This window comes from Dasypus novemcinctus, chromosome 12 (genome assembly GCF_030445035.2).
Source record: "Dasypus novemcinctus isolate mDasNov1 chromosome 12, mDasNov1.1.hap2, whole genome shotgun sequence".
In the NCBI taxonomy this organism is placed as follows: Eukaryota; Metazoa; Chordata; class Mammalia; order Cingulata; family Dasypodidae; genus Dasypus; species Dasypus novemcinctus.
The window spans coordinates 88,024,922-88,044,839 of record NC_080684.1 but is presented as its reverse complement, the minus strand read 5'-3'; the positions used below and the strand labels follow the sequence as shown (position 1 = coordinate 88,044,839).

The following is a 19,918-nucleotide window of genomic DNA, read 5'->3' as shown; positions in this document are numbered from 1 at the left end:
TTGGTCTAGCATCCTTTCTTCCTGCACGCACGGGACCATTTCAGCCTGTTCATTTAAGCTCATCCAAGCCCACTGCAAACAGCCACCCCTTGCCCATACCTGGAAAGGATGGGCCCAAGAAGATCCTGTGCAGCACCTGGAAACTGGTTTGGAGCCAATTGGGCAGGGAAATTTGGGGTCCTGATTACCTAGAACATGGTGTAGAAGGGGAACCCAGCTCTGGGAGGGCATGGCCCCTTGGTCCTTCAGACGCCACACCCTGGTACAGCCAGAAGAGGGCCTCGATGGGGCCCTTAAAATACAGTGCCCATTATAGGGGTGCCATGCCACTCAGATTGAAGGGTTTTACTGCTAGAAACAGCTGGGATTTAAGCCTAGCTCCATCTGTCCATGTTGCCTTGGACAAGATTCTTGGGACAATGGTTTACGACAAGAAATATCTTTTTGGGAAGATTGTGCACATCAAGGACACCCTAATGTGTACAATTTTATGCAAACATTGAATATGAACGATGTCACTAATGTTCCCAGAGTCTCTAAATTTGTTTCCAGTGCATTTGTGCAGTTGGAATTGGAATGTGAACCACTCTGCTTTTCAATATGCCTGCTTAGTTGAGGCCACTCTCCTTTTCAACTGAATTGTATTAAAGAAGGAAGTGATTCAAGAAGAACAGGGCACCAATAAGTTATACATAAAAAGGTACAACTTTAACAGACATGAAGATATTTGTTCTTCTTAAGAATAATCAAAATGGAGCTAAGGGCTTTTAAAGCAGGTTTAAATACATGAACTTGTTAGCTCATCACAGGGAGGTAGTCTTGTTATCTAGCTAAGTCATTTGTTGAAGGTTACTCCAGTGGCCTGTGTAGAGCCCAGAGTTGAACCCATTCTTTATTGATAGTCTTCTGCAACTGACATAACCTGAGTTTTTAAGATTCTGCATAAACTACTTGCCATGTTGAGAAGGCTTACACAAAATAAATCTTTATCCCCAAAGTACCAAATCACTTGAGGATTGAAGGCTCCGTGTTTTATCAATGCATGTTAGTCTTTCAGCTAGGTCTTTTTTGCCAGCTGAAGACAGTCAAGGCATTTTTTTCAGGGGAGAGGGAATTTGTGGGAGATATACATACCCCTGAAATTCTTTGTTAGTTCCACTGACATTCTAAACACAAGTTTTAGTGCAGTTCACATTATTCTAAAGTTTCGGTTCCTTTTACAAATTTTATCTTCTCAAACACAAAGGAAGGAAATCATTTAAAGTATTCTACTCCAACTTTTTCAGGGCCTGATAACAAGTGTGTAATAGGGCTTGTTTGGTTATCATGATTACCAGGATTGGAGAGAACACGACTATATACATATGTGAGTTGTGTGCTGATGTGCATGTATGTGTGGATGTGTGTGTGTGTTTGTGTGTGCATTCACATGTATTGAGTGATTGCTACATGCTGGGTTCTGCTCAGGGCTTGACAAATACAATCTCATTATATCCTCAACACAGACCTGGTGGGAGGTGCAATTCTCCCCATGTTGCAACTGAAGAAACATCAGTTCAGAGATGTAAATGGCAGAGCAGGGATTGAAACCTGGTGTTCTGATACCAAAGCTCTTTCCATCCCACTCACAATGAGTACAGTCTTACTTATGTACCCAGAACATAATAATCATAAAACAAATTTGGGCAATTCGCACACTTGAAATCCTACTGTGAAGGAAATGAATTTCAAAGAAGATAGATGGGGAGTATGGAAGCATATAAACTGTCCCATAATTACCTGGCTCTATATCTATTATGGTTATGGACTCTCCCAAGGGCACTACAAATCTTTTGCAGATGCTGCTGCTGAAAGCTGACTGTCACATAAAGATAGAAGCCTCCCAGCTGGGAGTAAAAAGACTTGGGTTCTCAACTCAATTCTGCTACTAATAAACACGTAATACATCTGTACAGCAGTTTCCAAAGTGCTTTCAGAAATATCTTCTCATGTCATCCTCACAGCAGCCTTGTGAGGTAGATGTTATCGTGCTCATTTTATAGATGGAGAAACTGAGGCCAGAGAGCTAGATGGTGTGACTAACCCAAGGCCATTCATCTGGTTCGAATGTCCCAGTGATGGGACATTAACTTAGGTCCTTAAACTCCAAATACCATCCCCTTGCTACCATGGGAGTTGCCTCTGCCTCAGTCAAGAGTTTTCACACAAATGTTTTTACTCAGAGTAAATTCCTTCTTTTGAAACCTGGAGTCCAGGAAATACCACTAGTGTTTATACACTTGCTCTAGTCTTGTTTTGTACCACTAACAAGTAATATTTCACAGATGAGGAAACAGGCACATACATTAAAGGTCAAATCCCTGTCATCTCAACAGATATTTGTTTTCCCAGTGACCATGGTTTCCTTCTCCCACAGTCTGTCCAGTTGAAACCAAGTTATCAGGCCAGGTCAATATTCCAGAAGGCTCTAATGGTCACTACAAAGGAAATAATTGTTGAGTGATTCATTGATTAAACAAAGTTTTATCGAGTACCTATTATGTTCCTTCCATTGTGCTATGTGAGGGTTGGGGGTGGAGATGAGGCTAGAGGAACTTACAGCTTTGACTGACCACAGTAAATCACTAGAAGAAGATGGCAGTAGAATTGAAAACACTTACTCGGTTTCGCCTGGTGCGATGGTGGCACATTTTGCATTCTTATGACAGGGGTTATTTGACTTACAGATGTCAGTCATACTGCACCCCACTCCAGGTACAAAATTGTGGTAATGTTCTTTACACTCGCAGTGAGACTTCAGTAAACAAGGAGAAAAGAATAAATAGAGCTCTAGTTAGTCATTTAAGTAGACTCTCACCTTTAGTCCATATTTTATTCTGCCACAAAAAGATAACTCAGAATGGGTCTGAAATGTGGGATTATACTAAAAAATTGTCCAAGTGTCCAGAAATGGAAATCATGTTCGCGTTTTTCACCTGCTGGGGAGCACAAACACTTTGTTTTCAAAGTTTAGCTTTTCACTTTTCTTGTTTCCTATCTCCTGGCCTTCCTGACTCCACGTACCTCAGTTTTTGGTTGTCTACAGGAGAGCAGAGATTGAGGTTTGGATGGGAGATTTCTTGCTCTAGAACAGTTTATCCCCCAGGAGTCTCAACCCAGGGGACACTGGGCAGTGGTGGGAGACATTTTTGATGGTCACAACCAGAGGGGTGTGCAGCACAATCTGCACGTGTTGGGAAGAGGCCAGGGAGGCTTCTAAACACCCCACAGTGATGAGGACAGGCCCCACAACAAGGAATTACTGGGCCTAAAGTTCTCATGGGGCGGAGGTTGAGAAACCCTGCTCTGGAATAATGCAATGGACTGCTTCAGTGTGAACCATGGAGGCGTTCTACACCTTGAAATTCTGCCTTTGGACCCATTATTAAAGAGACAAAACATAATTTGAATCTCATCCTCAAGGTCCTGGCACTCAGGGTGCAACATGACCTTTTCCAAAAAAGGCCTTCATGTTGAGGCTGGGAATTCAGTCCCTTGAAATTCTCTGCGAACCCGCCTCGGGAACTGATCACGGAAATGCTAGGCGGGATATGCTTTCCTTAGAGGAGAGTTTGGGCTGATTCTCTGCCTAGGGCCATTCCCATCACGTGCCCATTAGACTCGGGGGGGGTGGGGGGGGTGGGGGGGGTGGGGGGGTTGGGGGGTGGGGGGGTGGGGAATGGCTGTGTTTGGGTTGGACCCTAAAGCCCTTCCTCCTCCCCATGTAGCAATACCCTTCAGTAAGGACAGACGCAGGCCCCTGAGGCCTGGATGTGCAGTGACGGCCTCGCTAAGCAGACACTGGCTATTCGATGGATGAAGGAGGCCTTAGGGAGGGGCTCTTTACGCTGGACTCTCAGCAGAGTCCCCCGACCAGGCTGGTTTTTCCCTGAGTGTAGAGGAGGCAGTCATGGTAACCATGTGAGTTAGAGGGGCATAACAGCCTCACTGCTTCCTACAACCTGTCAGTGCTGCTCGACATTTTATTAGTAATCCGTACTGGGTCAGGGTATAGTTGGCTCTAAGAATTCCCTCTAACAGTGAAAGGACATCAGAGAGAATGGAGGATTATGGGAGAAAGCTAATCACATTTTAACCCAAGATATAGTTAATAGCTAGCTTATTAACTAATTTTGAATTATTCGTAAATTTTGTCAATCACTGGATGAGACTGTGCTAGAAAGGGACATAGGGCAGTTAAGTTTTGGTTAGGGATTTCGGAAAGTATGACTTCACAGGATGGATCTGGGTATAAATGAATATATTTATGAATAATATAGATACATTCATTTATAATTTAAATATATTCATTTATAATTTATTTATGATTAAGATAATGGAGTCCTGTTCAACCTTTCAGGACCTCGATTTGGGAAAGTGTGAGTTCAGAGGGTGGACCCGGGTAGGGGCCAGGCCCTGATCACAGGGAAGACTCAGGGACTCTGGAGAGCACTGAAAGGGGGCAGTGGGAGGCCATAGAGACACATTGGCCTACCACTTTGTACCCACGGCACAACAGAGGCATATTGTACCTATGGCACCATTTGGGGGTTTGTCTACTTTTCTAGACACATCAGAACCAAGCATTATTAGCTCACCTGTCCAGGTCCATCGTATTTGCACACTGTAGTCTTTGTAGGGCAATTTCCAAAATTAACTTGGCAGGGGTCTATCGGTAAGCATACTTGGCCATCCCCGCTGTAGCCTTCTTGGCATGTACAACTGTGCCGATTTGGTCCCAAGTATGTGCAATGAGCATGGGGGTGGCATACTTTTTGTAAACACGGATTGATGGCTTGAGAGGCAATAATGAAAGAAGAGGCAGTTAGTACACTCAGGAATGGAGAAGGAAAACTGAACTGTGACGGGACTGTGAATCATAGCTCCTCAAAGCCACATATACATTACCTCTTACCTACATGACTACCCCTCCAAACAGATTTACATATGGTCATCAGACGTTATTTCTACATATATCATGTTGAAATATTAATATGCCATGTCATGTGTGGAATTATATATAAAATAGCATGAAAGAAGTCAGTAAGACTCATAGAATGCATAATCTGTACTGGGTCCTGTTCTCACCTTATGTTAAACTCATTTAATCCTTACAACAACCATTTAAGGTTAGTACCATTATCATCGCTATTTGATGGATAGGAAAATTGAGGCAGAGGGAGGTTAAATAATTAGTCCAAGGTCATATAATCAGTAATAGGCAGATCTGGGACTTGAGCCCAGGCAGTCTGTCTCTAGAATTCATGTTCTCAACCAATACCTAATACATCCCCTCACAAAGTGAACATGCATGAAAAGGGGGAAAAAAAAAACCACTAAATTTTATGTGAACGTGGATTAAGGTGCTATAAAAATGTGTAAAATTATGTATGTGTGCTTTGATAATAGAAGGAGAAATTGATATTTATTCAACAGCTATCACACAATTAGCATTTTGCTTGGTAATTTTTATATGTCTCACTCAACTACATGGAGAGGAATAGAAATCATCATTGTATGATAGTAGGAAGGCTGTGAGGTTTTTTTTTCTTGTTAGATAACCTAAACATCTTACTGATTAATACAAACAAGCAGGATCTATATTTTACTCACGCTCGCAGTATTTGCCATCGCCTTTGAAATTGGGAAGGCATCTGCATTCTAGTTTGGTTTCATTTTTGCTGGAAGGTGAGCATCTGGAATTTTCTGGGCAGAGTAAGGATGCACACTCAGGGATAGCTGCAAAGGGACATTGTTAAGGAAGCTGTATTAGTTGATAACAAGCTTCTAAACACCCCAGCAACTGTACTATTCCCTTTTATTACAAAAGTAATACAAACTCATTGTAACAATTCAAAATATGCAGAATGTATAAAGTGAAATTGACTGTCTTCTTATTTTTGCTCTTGAATTCTACTCCCAAAGTCACCAATAATAGCAACAAATATATTCATTTATAATTTCTTTATGATTAAAACAATGAATCCTGTTCAACCATTTAGCAACTTGATTTTTAAATTTTAACAATATGTTATGGAGATCTTTAAGGATCTAGCTTATCTCGAATAACTGCATATTTCCTCCTACAGGGGGTTGTCAAGAGCTGTGAAGAGCCTGAGATTTTACCCCATTTGCAAAGCTAAGGAAGTTAGGCTGGTACAACTTCATGGGTGCAGCTGTCTTAGTTTGCCAGTGCTGCTCAGACAAATACCGCACAATGGGTTAGCTTGAACAAAAGGAAGTATGGCCTCACTGTCCTGGAGGCAAGAAGTTCATCATCAAGGTCTGGGCAGCTTGCTTTCTCCAGGAGTCAGCAGCGTTCAGGCAGTCCTCTGTCACGTTGCCATCTCTCTCTCCTCTCCCCTCACGTCTGACTTCTGACTTTTCCTGACTGTGTCCAAATTTCCTTTGCTTATAAGGACTCCAGTTGTGTGGATTAAGGCCCTCTGATTCAATCTGGCCTCATCTAAATAAGATCCTTGACAATCTTATTCCTCAACAAGCCCATACCTTAACTAATAGTATTTTCAAAGGTCCTATTTACAAATGTCCCAACACAGGTAGAAGACAGGGGACTCCTGAGTCAGAGAGGAAGGACAGTTTATTACTCCCAGCAGGAGCAGGAGCAGGAGCCAGAGTATTGGTATTTTTGCTCCCAAGTGTACTGTGTGTGGTTCGGGCTGCCGTGGCTTTGAAAGGTGGGGTGGCCACGTCCTAGGTGGCTAGTCCTGCAGGGCTTTACCACACCTGGGGCTGCCGACAGGGTGCTGGGCTGGGGGCACTGGCCCGTGGTGTCGGGGCTCCTGGCAATGTTGCCACTGCGTGAGTCGAGCAATGGCAAAGCTCGCAGTGGCTGAATGCTATAGCAGCTGAGTCCTGCGGAGCCTAGCACTGGAGAAAAAGGCTCTTCTCCAGGAGTCTGGCTATAGGGGCCACCCCTTCTTTCTCCACTGTCCCTCTAGCTCTCTCTACTGACAAAGCTTTACATTGCTCCTGGCAAAGGAGAAATCTTTACAAAGATACTCAGTTATCACAGAGTAGGCAAAAAGGGAGATAAGAAGCAATATGTCAATATAACACCTGGCACAGGCAGTAAGCTTGCCTGCCCTTTGCTCCAGAGGGAAAAGCTATGTCTCTCTTCTTGGGCTGTTTGCTATATAAACAGCTTTGAAAGAATAGTCGGGAGAAAGGGCAGTCCCTGCCTTGCCCTCAAGATGTGTGGAAATATGAGAAGCCCATGGGGAGCTGTTTCCCACTCAGGGCTAGCTGAGCCACAAATTCACAGAGAACACCCTCCCCTAAGCCCTTCCATAAAGCACAACCATTGCTGCGAAGGGGCTGCCCCTCCAGAATTACACATTTTCACCCTTTTTCACATCTGGATGGGGTTATGTGGCTAGTTCCCATTGATGGAATATTGAATGGAAGTTTTATGTTTCCTTTTCAGACTTTAATAATCTCTTCATTCTCTTTTTCCCTCCTATGGTTGGAAGGAGAGCACTCAGAAATGCTGGAGAATGACAGAGTCACGAGATGGAAAGATTTGGGTTTCTAATCACCATGTGGCGGGAAGCTGGCACCAGCAAGGCACACCATTTTGGACTGTTACATCAGTGAAAACATACCCCAGCTGGGCTCAGCCAGAAGTTCCCAAGCTTTCTTGGGTCACGGTGTCCTAAGTGTCCCAATCATTTTTTCAGAGCATTCCTAATTTACATTGACTCTTGTCCAATCCCTTCATCTTACAGACCGGAAGGTAAAATCCAGAGGGTAAGCGGGGCCAGTTTCACAGGCAGAGCGACAAGCTCTTGATGTTTGTGACACTCAATTCCAAATTCCCCCTTCAGTCCTGCACACAGTCACGGACTGCACCCTAAGCATTTCCCTTTCAGTGAGAGGTGAAGCTCTGTCAGGAGAGGGGATGGGAGGACCCCTGCGGGAGGAAGGGGCTTCCTTCCGGTTCCAGAGTTGGAGCGCTGTGCTTCTGCTGCTTGCTCCCTGCTGTGACTCATGTGCAGTGGTGCGCGAGTGTGAGGCACCCAGGGATCCCCTGTCCGAAACGTGCACCCCAGTGCACAGTCCTCTCCAACCTCACATCCGTGGGCTGGACCCACTGACTGTTTTCCTGCAGAACCCTCCCCCCCAGCAGGGACGTTGCACACTCCAGGTCTTGCACCCAGTGCCCCTGATTCCTTCTGTGCACTTGCCCACAGCCTCGGCTCACCCATTTGCCCATGACAGGTTGACTCCGGTCTGGCAAACCAGAGAAGTGGGTTCCGTTACACCTTTCCAAAAGGTTTGAACCCCAGGGGTGGGGAGGCTCCCCCTTCCAATTTTGTCCTTCCTTAGGTGTGCTCCCTTGGGTCCCTTTAGAATTCTCTTGGCTTTTTTATACCTACTCTTCTGTCACAGACAAATAATTCTTTATATTAAACCTCCCTGTTGAAATCACTGTGCCGTTTCTATCTCCTGCTTAGACCCCTGTGTGATACATTGTTTAAAGACTTCCCCATGGGTTCCAGTGATTTGAATCCCCGTTTTGCCACTTAGCCTTAGTGAGTCCCCGTTTCCTCTCTTGGGGCTGTTAATGGGTTCTGCCTTTGGGACTTGTAATTGAGAACATGCCTTATCATTCTCACTAGGTGACTCTTTTTGCAATGGCCACAACTGGCTTCCCATTCCCCAATATCTCCCTCTCCATTTGAGCCTTCACATTGCCAACGGCCTAAACTTCCTAAAACACAGTTTGGCCGTGTCGCTACACTGCTCTCAAAAATTCTATGACTCCCCATTCTTTTACACGATCTCTCTCCCTTCTCTCCCTTCCCCTCAGTGCCCCTCTCACCTTCCCTCCTTTGGGTTTTCTTTCATCAAAGCATTCTATGGTAACTTGTCTCTGTAAAGCCCCATTAAATGAAAATAGAATTCAAATGTATACATCTTCACTTGTCAGATCTGGTGTGGCACTAAGGAAAATAGTGATACTTACGCTGGTCACAGTTGGGGCCAGTGTATGCAGAATAGCACTCACAGGTTCCATTGCCATTTATGCCACTGTTGCACACTCCATGGACACATTTGCACACTGCAGACAGAAAATGGGGAGTTTTCATCAACTGATACAGACTTCTTCAAATGATTCTGAAGGGGTCAATGTTCACAGGTAGTCTTTACTGAGAATCTGCAGGATGAGCTGGGAAACCGTGAGTTTGAAGTCAAAGAGACCCTGGTTTGAATCTTGGCTTTCATCTTCCTTTTATTAGCTTCAGCTTCCTTATGTATAAAATGTGGATAGTGGTGCCTACCTCATATGGTTTCTATTGTGTTAAATGAGATGATTCGTATGTAAAGTGTAGCTGGTGGATCATGTGCATTGGGAGTCCTTCTCCATCTTCTAAACTACTTACTTCATTTTTGATTCCTCAACAAGAGAGTTAACTTAATGCCTTACTTACACATGCCCAGACTGGGCTAAAATCAAGGTGTCAGTAAGGCTGTGTTTTTCTGGAGACTCTAGGGCAGGGGTTCTTAACCTATTTTGTTCCACGGACCCCTTTGCCAGTCAGGTGAAAACCACAGTCCCCTTGCTAATTTCACAGCATAAGGTGTATAATTTAATAAATATATCATAACTGCATCAACCTCTCCCCATAAGAGTAATGTTTTTTTAATTCCAATTGAAGCTCCAGGACTGCTTGTTAAGGACCCCTGCTCTAGGGACAATCTGTTTCCTTGCCTTCTCCAGCACCTACCTTTCTTGGCTCTGGGACCCACTCTTTCATCTTTGAAGTTGGTAAAAAGGCCAAATTCTTCTCACGCTGCCATCTCTCCTGGTTCTTTCTAATTTGCCTCCCTCTACCACTTATAAGGACCCCTTTGATTGCACTGGGGCCACCCAGATAATCTGGAATAGCCTCCCTTTTTAAATCAGGAGATTAGCAACCTTAATTCCCTCTGCAACCTTATTGCCTTTGCCATGTAACCTGCATTCAGAGGATTCAGGGATTTGGGCATGAACAGTTCTGAGGGGTGGCATTATTCAGCCAACCATATGCATGCTCAGTGCATATAAGCCCACTTAATGTTGGCTCAAGTGAAACAAAACACTGGCTTATAATCCCAACAAAACACTAAAAAAGAATTAATAAAAGTTTAAACATTCTCAGCAACCAATAAGCTGCCAAGTCCTCTGTACTTTCTGTCTGTTATGTCTCTCATCTCTGTCTCCTGCTTGTCATCTCACTGATGCTGTCTTTTTCAAGTCCTATCAGGTTTTACCTGGACCACTGTGGTAGTGTTTACCTAATCTTCCTGTCTCCATGTCTTTCTTCGCCATTCTATCCATTTCATTTGGTTATCACTAGGCATTACTGTGAACTTCCCCAAAATATCTCAGTAAATCCCAATTGCTAACTAATTACTAATCTAATGTTTTCACTTTGGCAAACGTGGTTCTCTTTAAAATGGCCCCAACCATTTTAATTTTTCATTTCGATCTTCCACTACTTTAATTTTATATGCCTTAGGTTCTGAGCACATGGGATGACTCACCGGTTCACAATCTTTCCTTCAAAACTCTTACTGAACATATACCACTGAACATATACCGAGGCACTGTACTCAGCATTGGTGACCAGAAGCTAAACAATACGAAGTTCCTGTCCAAAGGATGTCACAGACTAATGGCAGAAGAAAACAGCCAATCACAAATGCCATGTGATAAACGTTATAACAGGATGGACCAGTGGGAGTTGACCAGGAAGAGATGGGGTGGTGCTGGCCTAGGAAAGACCATTCCAGATGGAAGTAGAAGAGTATGCATCTTTCACTGCACTTCCATGCTTTTGCCTCTTGTGCTCCCTTTTGCATCCCAATTGAAATCCTCTTCATCTTTTATGGCCAGTCAAAGGTTCCCGCTAGTGTCATTTCAGAGGTCCCAAAGAAGAATCTGGACTTTTCTGGGCTCCAGTAGCACTTTATTGTGCCTTATCCACTATCGGATCCTACTGCAACTATTTATATTCTTGCTGTCTGCTAGCCAAAGACCACTGAAATGGTGAAGTCAGCTTACCATGTACTGCATCAAGGGTGAACTGTCATTGGGGAAGAGCTCTGGTCGCTCATGATAGCCAAGAGAGGTGGCTCTTGGGTTATTTTTATGGTTGTCCAGTGTATTTTTAAAAAATTCTGTTCAGACATGATTATGCAGCGGCCTAGTTTTTGTCTTGTACTACCATCGAAATAGAAAGCCTTTGTCTGGTGGTATATTCTGTGAAATTATTTATCTTTGGCAGGGAAACAACACAGCCTAGCTGGTAACAATGAGAACAGCTACTAGCTGGCAGCTGTGAGGTCCACTTTTTTTCTTTCTCAATCTGTATAGTTTCTTCCCCTATTCAATCCGGACCCCTTGGAAGTTCTCTCTCCTCCCTGTATTTCACCCCCCTGCATCTTTACAGTGCCTTAAAGCAATAACAACAGTTACACCTCTCAATTTTTAAAATAGGCTCTGACAAGCCTGGGTTTAGGGTGAGGAGACTGAGGCAGGGTAGTGCAAGTGTGGAGTTGAATCCTGCCTTTATTTAAAATTTGGATATTTTGGGGCATTTTCGGGGGTTGGAGTTGTCCTGGGTGGTGCTGCAGGGACAGTTACCAGACACTGTATGTCTTCCCATGGCCCACTGGATGGACTGTGGGAGAATATGGGCTATGGTGTGGACCATTGACCATGAGGTGCAGCAGTGCTCAGAGATGTATTCACCAAGTGCAATGAATGTCTCATGATGATGGAGGAGGTTGTTGTTATGGTGGGAGGAGTAGGGTGAGGGGGGTGGGGGGTATATGGGGACCTCATATTTTTTGAATGTAACATTAAAAAAAAAATAAAGAGAAAATAAATTTGGGTATTTGGTTCATCATGCAGTCAAGTTAGTATTTGTTGGGGACTGAATCATGTCCTGCACAAGATACGTTCAAATCCTAATCCCTGGTCCTGTGGGTATGAACTCATTTGTCCAGGGGATCTTGGAAGATCCTGTTAAGATAAGGCCAAATTGAATCAGAGTGGACCTTATAACTCCAATACCACTGGAATCCCTATAAGAAGAGGAAACTCAGACATGGAAGAAGAAGACAGAGGAGGGGACAGATGGCCATGGGACAGAGGCTCAGATTGAGTCAGCACAGCACACTACAGACTTTGGAGAAAGCAGGGGCTGCCGAGACTTTGATCTTAGAATTCTAGCCTCCCAAATTGTGAGATAATAAATTCTTGTTGTTTGGGCCAACCAGTTGGTGGCATTTTCTTATAGCAGCCTTAGCAAACTAAGACATTATTCATCTTGGTTACTGAGTTTTTTTGATGCCTCCTTAAATTGAGTACTAAGGTAAATGCCATACTCCCCTTGCCCTAAACCTAGTCCTGTACTTCTGTTTGTTGACACTGACTATCTTTCAGGCGTGTTGCCAAGTGTTTTACGTGCATGATCTCATTTTATCCTCAGGACATCTGAGAAATGGGAAATAATGAACCCCAAACCTATCAAACAATCAAGGAATTAAACTGGATTTGCATTTCTCACCATCCCCTCAAAAGCTTATTTGCCATCATTTCTATTTTACCAAAATGCATCGATGTCCATCCATGGCTATAGCTTTTTGGAACAGGCAAGTACCAGAGAGAAGTCAAATTGGTTAGGGAGATAACTGGGATGAGGTGGGGGGGGGTGGCTACAGGGCTCAATAAAGAGAATTCAATTTCATTAGATTCAATTCAATTAATCTATCCACTCCTAATTAGTACCAGATACTGTTTTAGGCACTGGGTATACAAATATGAGTAATTCACAATATTTAAACTCATGGAGCTCTCAGTGTAGTGAGACATTAAGGGATAAAGTGACGACGGGGTCCTAAGTGCCCCCATGCAGTAATGAAGAGGGCCGAGGGAAACTGAACGGGGACTCAGGCCCTGCTTCCGCCCAGCAGGGAGAGAGCTCTCCCAACGCAGATGCTGTTGTGGACCTCTCAGAATTTGTAAGAGGCCAATTGTTAGGGATTGGATTGTGTCCTCAACAGGCTCTGTGCAAATCCTAACCGCGGTCCCATGACTGAGCTCCTATTTGGAGACAGGATCTTTGAAGAAGGTGTTAGTTAGGATAAAGCCAAACTGGATTAGGGTGGGCCCAATCCGATATGATTGGTGTCCCTCTAAGGAGAGGAAATCTGGACACAGATGGTCAGAAAGCCAGGGAGAGGAGACAACAATGACAGAGGCAGAGACTGGGCTATGGGTTGCCACAAGCCATCAGCAGGTCCTAGAGACTTCAGAGGAAGCATGGCTGTGCCGACACCTTGATTTGGACCAACAGCCTCAAAAACTGGGAGGCAATACATTTCTGTTGTTTTAGGCCACCCGGTTTGTGGTACGTTGTTAGGCAGCTCTGGGAGACTAAGCCTGGTGCTAACTGCACGTGTTATCCTTGCCGGGAGATTCCCCTTCTGGCTGCCTGGTGCGGGCTCTCCCTTTGGCCTGTCTTCCACACAGCCTCCCCGGGGCTATCGACTGATCTGGCACAAACAGCTCTCGAAGCCTCTGGCACTGATTGCAGGGCCGTCAGCTGCTGCCAAGGCAGTGTCCTTGAGAGCGAGAAGGGAATGGCAGGGGATTCCCACACGGCTATTTAAAGGGCCCTTTGGTACTTGGTGAACCAGCCTCAACAAAGCTCCAGAGGCATGTGCCACTTGGGTGTGTGACTTTAAAGTGGTCAAAGCCATGGCCATTCGGACAGGGAGGGATGGTCTGTGCCACCCTCCAGGACGTGCCGCCTTGGCAGGGTGACCTGCTTCCTCTCCTGTGTCCTGTAGCACCCCGGGCATGCTGGGCACACTGGGTCAGGATGGTTACCCACGGTTCCAGCTCCTTGAGGCTGGGGACCTCATCTCTTCCCTCCTTGCATCCTCATCACCTGTCAGGGGTCTAATGGATGGAAGAGGTTCTGGAGTCAGCCAGACCTGGGAATAAATCCCACCTCTGCCCCCATAATAGCTGCATGACCTTGGGCGTCTTCTCTGTCTCTTCAGGCATAAAATGAGGAATAAAGCTTGAAGAGTTACGGTGAGGATCCAAGAAATTATGCATATAAAAATCCTTTGCATACTTCCTAGCATACAGTAAGAGCGCAGCAAATGCTAGCCATTGTTAACTATATAAGGTTGTGGGATTGATTTGGGAGGTCGGGTTAGAGAAAAGGGGGAGGCTTTGCATTCCACCCTAACTGTGGAGCTTTTTACTGGGAATGAGGCACCATGCAGGCTAGGGCCTGTGGCAGGGGAAATGAAAATCCTTGGCTACTGCAGCTTTAAATCATCTCTAAACGAATAAACAGTCTGGCAGAAGAATGGTCCAATAGCAGGTGGATGTCGGTGTTAAAAATAAACTGCAACTAATAGAGCTGTCCTACTTTGAGGTAAAATTGCCATGTCCATGGGTCTGCCATCTCATTTGGATGAAACGATACTGGCACCTGGTGGATGCCAGGCTGAAAAAGTTTGCAAAGCCCTTGGTCCCTGTCCGTGGGCTACGAACAGCCATCTTCGTGCCATTTATCATTCATTCATTCCTAGGGGACTTGATTACTGTTGGATTGTTTTTCTCCTTGCTTAATACTTGCTTTCGTTGATCAAGTGCTTTCAATGTGCTGCTGAGAGCTTTGTTATTTATATGTTGTCAACCTTGAGAAGCAGACATTCTTATTATTCCTGTTTTATAAATAAGGAAGGCTTGGAGGCAGGTTTACTAGCTTCCTAGGCCACATGGCAAGAAACTAAAGTTGGTTTCCCACTCAGGCCAGTCTAATTTCAAAACTCGTTCACTTAATCCTTATGTTCTAGAGCTGTGCTATCTACTAGCTATAGGTGGATACCTAAACTTAAATTAAGTAACACTAAATAAAATGTAAAATTCAATTCCTCAGTTGTAGTGGTCACATTTCAAGTGCCTAGTAGGCATGTGTGGCTCCTGGCTACCGTGTTGGGCAGTGTGGGTTTAGAACTTTTCCACCATCACAGAAAGTTCTGTTGGCATCAGAACTTGGAGGTCTTTGTCCTAGGTCTCAGGTTAGATCTCCAATTTTATTACTTAAAAATTTAGGTTTTTAAACTCCCTTTTTTCTCCCTTTTTCTTGCTCAAAACCAAAGACTACTTAAATGCAGAAAGCATTCTCTTTTCAATTATTGAAGATTTGCTATCAACTTTTTTCCCCTTTTTTTTCCTCTGTAGATATGATTATATATAATCATTCAGTGTTTTTCTCTGGGGTCTTTTGTTGTATAAACCATGTTTACTTTCTAACCCTTTAAATGCATTGGTTACACAAAAGTCAGACATACATCTTGAACAGCTCGGTCCAAATAAATTGTCAGACATACCTCTTGAACAGTCCGGTCCAAATAAATTGTCATCAGCACAGGTTTCACAGGCTGTTCCACCAAATCCTTTCTGCAAAACATCCCAGGAGGATGATGTTAAACCAACAGTGATCCACATCACCCAAAAAACTCTTGGTCAGGTTTGGTTTTCAAATATATCTTCTCTCTGTGCCTTTCCTGAAGCTCCTGATTTCTGATTCTCCTTTTATTTTTCTCTGTTTTTGTGTTATATTGTGTAAATTAATCCCTATGTCACTTTTTTTTTAAGGAGGTACTTGGGATTGAACCCAGGACCTCGTACATGGGAGGCAGGTGCTCAGCCACTTGAGCTATATCTGCTTCCCCCACCCATGTCACTTTTTACTAAGAGTCTAGAGCTCTGCTGAGGAAAGCTGCTTTATCAGTCCAAAGATAGACAGCAAACACCAACAACCATATCGTAGGCTTCTCCAGGGGTGAAATGGAAACTGCTTTCAGTTTTGCAATTTATGAAGACAGTTGAGCTCAATTCCTTTTGGAAGGAATTTTGTTTTTATTTAAACCGTCTAAGGCTTGAAACTTGGAAAAAGTTGCCTTTATTGAGATAACAAAGAAATTCTTCAAGTGGCAAACCCAGTGGTTCACAGCAAGTGCTGAGGACAGCACCAAAGGCGCGTTGGCTGATAGCGGTGATTGTCAATAGTTAACAAAACAATGTCTGTAGTCCTGTATAGTTTCACAAAGTACTTTGACATATATGATCTCATGTCACATTTTTAACATGTTAGTGCAGAGGTATTATTGTCAGACAGACAGGTACACTTAAGGCTGAGCAGGTTGAGCAGTCAATTGACTAGTCCAAAGGTTGCCAGCCTCTAAGTGGTTGTGTACTTTTTTTACCAGTTTGCTGCTGCTTAGAGACCTCGCTGTGTGTGTGTGGACATGTGCACATGCATGTGTGTGTTTAAGAATGATAAGCAGGGAGGGAGCAGAGTTGGGGAGAGGGAGGACACACTTCTGAACGTACCTGGCAGGTGCATTTTCCGTTTCCTTCCATGTCTTCTGCACAGCGGCCCCTGCCGCTGCAGGGGAACACAGCTCCTCCCGGGCACTCTAGGGAATCAAACAGCTCAGATTCAATCTTTCATGAGTGCACATGGGCCTTCTGCGGGGAGGTATCGAGCACCTACTATGTGCAGATTAGTGTGCTCGTAGCCAGGCATACACAGGAAGTGAAGACCCTGTCGGTTTTATCTAGGTTTTATAGGACAGGCAGTCGTGTGAATCAGACACGTGAACCACAACGTAGTCAGGGGCTGTAATAGAAGGCATTTCTTGAGCATTTGCTAGAAACATTACAATTACTCAATATTATTCCCTCACAATCTTGGGGCAGTGATTGGTGCTAGGTAGCAGAGGGGGAGACTGAAGTTCAGACAGGTCCTGTAACTTGCCCCAAGTCTCACAGTTTATAAGTTGCAAAGCTGAGAATCCTTACTATGACTCCAGAGCCAGGCCTCTTAACCAGACTGCTCAACAGGGTCATGAGGGAGCCCAGGGAAGGGAGCTATTGTTGCCCTGGGAGGCATACCTATGAGGATCATTTAAGCTGGGTTTTGAAGGTTCTGTAGGAGTTGACCATGCCTAAAAGGGAAGGGAATTTCGGGAAGAGGGAACAGCGGATAGAACAACTCAGAGTTGTGAAAAAGCATGGACTATTCTGGGGGTCATAAAAAGAGTGGTGGGCTGAACACAGGAGGTAGGGTGTGGTAGTTGGTGTGTATAATAGGTTAGTCGGGGCCAATTAGTGGAGTGTTGTTTTTTTTTGAATGCAAAGGGATTTAGAATTTACTCAAAAATGGAGTTCAAATCAGTATGGAGAGAAATGGACTTGGCCCAGTGGTCAGGGCGTCCGTCTACCACATGGGAGGTCCGCGGTTCAAATCCCGAGACTCCTTGACTCATGTGGAGCTGGCCCATGCGCAGTGCTGATGTGCGCAAGGCGTGCCCTGCCACGCAGGGGTGTCCCCCGCGTAGGGGAGCCCCACGCGCAAGGAGTGCGCCCTGTAAGGAGAGCCGCCCAGCGCGAAAGAAAGTGCAGCCTGCCCAGGAATGGTACCGCCCACACGGAGAGCTGACACAACAAGATGACGCAACAAAAAGAAACACAGATTCCCGTGCAACTGACAACAACAGAAGTGGACAAAGAAACAAGATGCAGCAAATAGACACAGAGGTTGGGGTTGGGGGGGGGGGAGGGAAGAGAAATAAATAAATAAATCTTAAAAAAAAATCAGTATGGATTTAGCATTTCTGGGCTATGTTAGACTCGAGTTGGAATTTTCAGAGACATTTATTAGAGGATTTCACAGATATTCATATTCATTTAACACCCATAAGTACCTACCATTTGCCAAGCATTATTACATCCTAGGACAGAGGAACAATTAGCTAGAAAGCCAGATATCAACAAAGAAAGAAGTTTAAGGTACTATGGTGGTGAAAATGAAAAAAAAAATCTGTTATTTTTTCTTTGTTTGTTGACATTTTCAGCACTGAGTTGACATGGACTTGATGCCACAACATGGGTCTGACTGTTTAGATAAGGGATCTGGGCCTGCAGGCACCAAGCAGAAATCACACAATAGCCATGAAATGTGATTCTGTGAAGGAGGTGGGGCCAAATGCTTGCTGAAATTTAAGCCAGCAAGGCACGTGCCTTCCACAAAACAGCTAATGATCGGGAGTTCTAGGTAATAATAAAGGATGTGTGTATTCACTACTCACAATAATCCCCTGAAGTTAAGTCCTATTATCAGCCCCATTTTCCAGATGAGAAAATTGAGGCCCGGAGCGGTTTGCTGAAAATCATTCAGCTGGCAAGCGGTAATGAGAGACCCACCTCCCCCCTCCTCTGTGCCCACCTTTCTGTCCTTCCTTCCCTCCCACCCCCATCTCAAAAGACCTTTGTCCAAAGCACTCCCACGTACCTCCTGCTTGCTCTGCTTCCCATCTTCCCCATGTCATGTGAACTCAGCATCCTCAGAAAATGGAAAAGCAGTTTTTGGAAAAAGAGACTTCTAGCCACAGGGAGAAGCACTTCTCCGTAAGACACCTGAATGTTTACTGAGTTACTAGGCTGGTTTCACAGAAGGTCCCTGAAAGAGCATTCATAACTTGTAGCTACTATAAGGTAGCGAGAGAGTCGAGTTGTCTACCCATGGACGGTTCGCTCCGCTCCTTCCATTTCTTTCCTGCATGCAGAATATTAGTAAACCACAGGGTCTAGACGACATATGTTGAGTCCGTCGTCTTTCATTCCATAAAAGGCAGAGCCAGACTTCAAACTCAGGCAAGCCCTCTGTGGGTCACTACACTGTCCATCCCTGTCCATCCCTCTGCGGTCCATTTGCCAGCAGCTGCTGGATACCAGGACCACAGCACAAAGACGGAAATGCCTCTGAGGCCAGCAAAGGAGAAAACACACTCACTGTAACTCATATTGACAAATCACTTTGAAAAGCAAGACTTTGGTTGTGACTGCTCTCACCAACTAGGGCAGGGGCATTGTCAGGTGTGATGGTGTCATGGATTGAGCTGAGACTTTGCAATTAGAATGTTCTGGGACTGAATCCTAGCTCCACCCTTTGCTGATGTATCCCATTGGGAATGTCAGTGCAAGGCTCTGAGATCCAGTTCGAACCTTCTGTCTTTCTGGAAAGTTGTAGCAGGAACTGGAAATATTAGGTGCTCAATCCATGGTAGTTTCTGTTTTTCATAGTGGATAATTGCCTTCCTTTCCAGTTTTTGTGCTTTCAGATTGGGATTATAACAGATAATACTCAGCAAACAGGTGGCGGGGCCCCTCTTTGAGTCAGATACCATGTAAGGTCCTGCGTAGTCAAGGGAAAGCACCCAGATCTGGTCCCTATTCCCATGGTGCTCCTATTCGAATGGGAGAGAGAGTCAGGAGTTAGTAAACAACCAAGTAAATATTGGTTTAGAAACTGGGATCATGGTTATCAGAGGAAGAGCCCTGGAGCTCTCACCTCCCCACCTGGTGGAGGTACCAACATTGACCAAAAGTAACCAGATTCTGAATAGCCTGATGGGCTTAGATCTGATCTCACAGAGGGCAGCAGCAGGTCCTTAAGGAAGGGCCTTGTTAAAGATTGTGGGTCTTTATTTCAACTTCAAAAAATAAAATAATGGACAAAAGGTAGCTCAACAAATCATGGAAGCATAACCCCCCAAAATCCTGTCCAGGGACATCCGTCTCCTTCAATCCCCAAAACAAACTCAATTGTTTTTCCAGTGTTCAGAAAGATGAAAAAATGAGCACAGATAGGTAAAATGACACAACCAAGGTCTCTTTGTTATGAAGAAAATGAGCAACAGGTGGCGAGGATGAAGAAGAAGGAAGACGGCCTAACCCAGGAAGGACCAGCTCATCTGGACACCAGTTGAAACA

The 19,918-nt window shown here is 44.6% G+C and overlaps 1 protein-coding gene across 2 annotated transcripts in view; it reads right to left on the bottom strand.

The window, feature by feature from the left end:
• Nucleotides 1-19,918, bottom strand: part of STAB2 (stabilin 2) — a 171,593-nt gene that overhangs the window by 136,070 nt on the left and 15,605 nt on the right. For both annotated transcript variants that reach the window (XM_058308640.2, XM_058308641.2), the window contains exons 4-9: nucleotides 16,475-16,560; nucleotides 15,469-15,538; nucleotides 9,029-9,124; nucleotides 5,653-5,778; nucleotides 4,638-4,834; nucleotides 2,661-2,794 (exon numbers count right to left, since the gene is read on the bottom strand). In XM_058308640.2, the coding sequence (XP_058164623.1) occupies nucleotides 2,661-2,794; nucleotides 4,638-4,834; nucleotides 5,653-5,778; nucleotides 9,029-9,124; nucleotides 15,469-15,538; nucleotides 16,475-16,560 (709 nt within the window). The remainder of the gene's footprint in view (nucleotides 1-2,660; nucleotides 2,795-4,637; nucleotides 4,835-5,652; nucleotides 5,779-9,028; nucleotides 9,125-15,468; nucleotides 15,539-16,474; nucleotides 16,561-19,918) is intronic.